This window comes from Pteropus vampyrus, unplaced genomic scaffold, assembly GCF_000151845.1.
Source record: "Pteropus vampyrus isolate Shadow unplaced genomic scaffold, Pvam_2.0 Scaffold157, whole genome shotgun sequence".
In the NCBI taxonomy this organism is placed as follows: Eukaryota; Metazoa; Chordata; class Mammalia; order Chiroptera; family Pteropodidae; genus Pteropus; species Pteropus vampyrus.
The window spans coordinates 1,869,749-1,874,709 of NW_011888938.1; the positions used below are offsets into that span (position 1 = coordinate 1,869,749).

Consider the following 4,961-nt stretch of genomic DNA (forward strand, 5'->3'; position numbering starts at 1 on the left):
AGCCTTGCAGTGCATCTTGCACGTTTGTCCGCCTCCATGTCCGTGTGGCCGCTTGGCGTTCCCAGGCCACAGAGTGCTCCGCCATCACGCCCACCCCGACTCGGCCCCGATCGCGGGCCTTTCCAGGCCGGGCTGCCCCCACGAGCGTCTCCGGTGCATGGAGCCCGGGGTGCCAACACGGCCGGCTTGTCCATCAGGCATGGGAGGCACAGCCCGGAGCATCCAGGAATGTGCTAATTCTCATTTATTTTAAAATCAGGAGGAAAAAAATCTGTAACAATGACTCCATCCAGCCTGGGTCATTTTGGCCTTTATAGCAACACAGTTGCAAAACCTGATTTTTATGTCTTTTCATGGAGGAAGGGGCCCTCATGGGCGGAAGCGCCAGGCTCAGCACTGTCCCCCCTCAGGTCCCTAGAGGTGGGACTGCTGGGGCGCCAGCTGGACGCGCCTGCCACGTGGCGAGAGGGGCTGCCCAGTGGGGTCCCCGACGGAAGGTGGGGGCGGGCGGCTGCCCCCAGCCCCACAGCCGGGCCCGGGGGGCCAGGCGGGGGAGCCCAGCGGCCCTGCGTTCTCTCCAGGGACGTGATCCGCATCGTCTTCTCGAGCAGCAGCCTCAGGTCCTTGAGCTCCACCCTGACGCTGCACCGCCAGGAGGTGCCCGCCTTCGTCTCCGACGTGCTGCTGGCGGGCAGCTTGCCCACCATTCTAGGTGATCTCGGGGGCCCCGAGGGGGAGGGCACCCCTGCCGCGTCCCGGAGGGGCGGAGCCTGCGCCCTCCCCGCCGCGTCCCCCGAACTCCCTGGGTGCGCTTCCACATCCGGGCACCGCGGCTCGATGGCCGGGTGTCTTGGCCAGCTCACAGCACTTCCTGTGTGGTCACGTGCCCAGAATGGTGCTGGGCACTGGCACGGGTGTGGCGGTGACCCCAGGACGGCAGGCGCGTCCCCGCAGAGATCCCTGAACTTGGACACACAGGCCTCAGTCAAGGGCGCTGCCCGTCACCTGCTCAGCACGTGGCACCCGAGGCGCATGCGCCAGTCTCTGCCGCGTGCCCCCGGCTGGGGCACGGTGACCGGCCCCCGATAGCTATGCCCAGGGTCCAGAGGCCATTTCACGTTCCTGGGAAGCTCCACGCCCCCAGCCCCGTGCTCTCGCTCCCTCTGCCCCGTTTCTGGGGAAGGGGCATTCCCAAGGCCCCAGCTCCTCAGTGCCCCCGTGTCTCATGGTCACGGGCTCTGGAGGCAGACGACTGGGTCCAGGCGGAGCCCGTCACCCATTAGCTGGGCGGCCTCAAGTGGGGCACCCTCTCTGAGCCTCAGGCTCCTCACGGAAAGTCGGTGTCACAACAGGACCCACCCCACGGGCTGCCATGAGGTACTCTCGTGGTGCCCAGGCAGAAGGGTTACCGTAGGATGCGGGGTCTGCAGCGTGCACCCCGACGCTGCAGCTCGTTTCTGGGGGTGGTTTGTCGTGACTCAGGGATAGAGGGACCTGCTGAGCGCGGCAGGAGCCGTGCAGAGCCGGGGTGGGGGGGCGGAGTCAGGAGCGGGGCTCTGGCCACGCCCCACCAGAGGGAGGCAGTGCCCCAAGACAGACCCGGGTTTGCCCCTGGGCAGGTTGCTTGGCCTGGAAAGTGGGGGTGGCAGGGCGCCACCTCCGCCTGAGCACGTGGGTTCGTGAGGTGGTGCCCACAAATGGGCCCCAGGTGCCCCGGCCCTCGGAGGGGGCCCTGAGCCCATGAGGTCAGGTGGACGCTTGGGCAGGAGCCTCTCCACGCTCTCTTCCTGCAGAGGTCATGCAGAGCTCCAGCCGGCCCGAAGTCCAGCTCAAGGCCATGAACAGGCTCCTGGATATGCCCGATGACCAGCTAGGTAGAGACCCAGTCCACTCGCTGCCCCCAGCTCCTCTGGGCAGACCCTGGCCCCTCACTGCGAGCCCTCCAGTGCGTCTCTCACACCTGAGGCCACTTCATAGTCCCACCGGGGTCCACATCTTCGCGACTTGCGTGGAACAGGCAGCCTGCAACACTCCCCATGTCGCTTGTACCGAGCCGAGAAGGGGGGTGGGTGGCTTGGGATCCACACCATTTCTCGTGGCCTCCCTTCACCGATTTTAATGGATGCTGAAGACACCCTATCTCTTCCACCCCCCTATTCACGGTATGTGAGTGTGATAACTTCCTGGTGTCACAAACAGTACTAGACTGAGCACTCTGGGTGTGTGCACGCTTGTGTGACTTTCTGTAGGATAAGTTCCTACATGTCAGGGTGGGAAGACGTCATAGATGCTGCAGATCGCCCTCCGTAGAAGCACCGACTTACCTTCAAGAATTCACGTGAGCACCTCTCTCCCCAACGTTTGCCATCAATGAGTATTAGTCATTGTTTTAATTTTGCGAAAACATGGTTTCATAAAATGTCTCCACTCACCCTTTGTCTCACCAGCCTGAACATGACATTCACTTACTCATCCATCCATCCACTATCCGTCCATCCATCCATCTGTCCATCCATCCACCCACCATCCATCCGTCTATATACGTCCATCCATCCCACTGTCCACCTTCCATCCTTCCACAGAAGGTCTTTCCCAGTGTCTGGGCACCAGAGCTTACAGAGGCCCCAGCCTGGCCCCCCAACACGGCAGCAGAACCCCCATATTGGCCATGCAGCTTTCCCTCCCTCTCTCCTTCCCCTCGGCCCCCTCTGGAGGTGCGGACAGGTGCATGGGAAGGGAGATGTGGGCTTTCTGGAGAAGCTGAGGGAGGCTACTGGGCCCCTCCGAAGCTGGCCTTTCCTGCCACCCCAGAGCCACACCTGCCTCCGATAGGTTTGGAGACGGACTGGCCGTGGCTTGGCTTCTTGGGTGCCGGTACCTTTGTCCTGGTCATTCTCACAAGCCTGAGATGGAGGACCTGCTACCCGTACTCCTCCGGTGAGGAGACAGGCCAGGAGAGGTGGTGCGGCAGTAGAGCAGGGCCACGGCCGGGACGGCGGCCCAGCTGGCCGCCACTGCCTCTTGCCCCCTCGGTGCAGGCACAGGCCCCGGCAGAGGGGCCGCGGCGGCCACGGATGTCCACTCTCACGGCAGGCATGGCCCATGGCCCGAACCGGCCGCCTGGGTTCGAAGCCAGTGAGCCTGCTCTGTCATCTGCATAATGAGCATCCCAGTGGGGGCGACTCGCGGGGCTGCTGGGATGAGGACGAGAGGCCTACAGCAGGCACACGGCAAGCCCTCAGCCAGCACGGCAACTGGCCACGTTTCTCCACGACCTGCTTGTCCAACCCGGGCTCGTGTGTCATTCCCTGCAGACTCCGGCAACGCCTGGCCCCAGCCTGGTCCATGCCCCCTCCTACTTTGCTCCTACACCAAGTCACACCTTGCCACCTGCCCTGCCAGGTATCCCGTGGCCGATGGAGCTGGTGGACGAGTTGATCGCCATCATGAAGCAGCACGAGAGGAACCTGGACGTCCAGCTGCGCGGCTGCTCCCTGCTGCTACGCGTCCTTGGCCAAGGTGGGCGCTGCGCCCGGTGCGTGCTCGGTGTTTACCTTGGCGCAGGCCTGGGAGGGTCTCAGAAACCAGCACTGGCTGCGCGGTGCCCCTCAGCAGCTGTGTGGGCTGGGGGCCGGTCCCCCACCCTTGGGGCCTTCGGTCGTCCATGCAGCAAGCGCTTATGGAGACCTGCTGCGAGCTGAGGGAACGAGGCCGACCTCGGTTTCCTTCACGCGAAGTGGGGGCGCTGCCCCCCCCCGGGGAGGGAGCACACCACATGCCGTCTCCCGCCCACCCCCCACCCCCGGTCCCCAGCTTTGGGAGTTAACCCCAAGCTTCTCCTCTGGCCCGAGCAGCACTGGCAAAAGACCCGGCCGCTGAGTTACCCAGCGACAGCTCCGTCACCCTGGCCCTGCTGAGCATCATGCGGAGCCACCCCAAGGCCCAGCAGCTCCTGGGCATGGGCTACACTCTGCTGTCCATGATCTGCAGCCAGGGTGGGTCTGCCCCCGGCCCGGCGAGGCGGGTGCTGCCTTCGGTCGGCCCGTTGCACACGCTCGCCCTCGCTCCTGCTTCGCACGCCTCTGCAAACGTGCTCTGCGCCAGGGGCCACCGCGCGGCTGCACGCCGATGTCCGCTTCACGTCCAGCCCTCGTCGCCCCTGCCGCCCCGCTCGCCTCCATTTTCTGGAGTACCTGGGCCTCCCAGGCGACCAGTGGGGCTGGCAGGGGCGGCCGGGTCAGGGACAGCGTGGAGGAGAGGGGCAGTGCCCATGGCCTTATAGACCCTTACAGTCCACCTCAAGAGGCTCGGGCCCGCTGTGCGGCCCCAGGGGGCAGGGCCAGGCCCCTGGAAGGACAGCTGCAGAGCCTGGGCCCTGCCCAGTCATGGGATGGGAGATGCTGGGACGGTGGGCCAGGCGATGGACCACTTGTTTCTGGGTCCCACGCTGGGCATGAGACCGTAGGGGCCCGGTCACATGACAGGTACGGGACTGCAGTGCCTGAGGACACAGCGGGAGGTGCTCAGGGAGCGCTTTCTGGAGGAGGGGCTCTCCTCGGCCCTAATTCCAGGGCCCGCCCGGCAGGACCCACTGCAGAGGAGCTGCAGAAGGCTGGGCTGTTCGAGCACATCCTGGCACATCTGGACACCTTCTCCGAGAACAGGGACGTCTGCATCAGCGGCCTGAGCCTGCTCTGGGTCCTGCTGGTGGACGGTGAGAGGAGCCCCTCCACCTCATCCTGTCCTGCAAGGGCTTCAGGACAAACTGTCGTCCACGAAAGGCACCTCTGAGAGCCCCGAAGCCGAGGACGAGACAGGAGGGGGAGAGGATGGAGAGCGGGCACGGTCCTGGGGGGCTGGGCCCCCTGCAGATGGCGCCCGCCCAGGGAGGCTTCCAGCCCCCGCACCCTGGGGTTTCCCAGGCAGCTCCTGCTTTCAGAAGTCACCCATGGCACTGGCAC

The 4,961-nt window shown here is 65.0% G+C and overlaps 1 protein-coding gene across 1 annotated transcript in view; it reads left to right on the forward strand.

The window, feature by feature from the left end:
• The window catches only part of STKLD1 (serine/threonine kinase like domain containing 1), a 24,275-nt gene that overhangs the window by 16,455 nt on the left and 2,859 nt on the right, over positions 1–4,961 (forward strand). Inside the window, exons 8-12 of the mRNA XM_023536469.1 lie at positions 419–712; positions 1,794–1,874; positions 3,403–3,519; positions 3,855–4,090; positions 4,207–4,788. Of these exons, the coding sequence (XP_023392237.1) occupies positions 419–712; positions 1,794–1,874; positions 3,403–3,519; positions 3,855–4,090; positions 4,207–4,788 (1,310 nt within the window). The remainder of the gene's footprint in view (positions 1–418; positions 713–1,793; positions 1,875–3,402; positions 3,520–3,854; positions 4,091–4,206; positions 4,789–4,961) is intronic.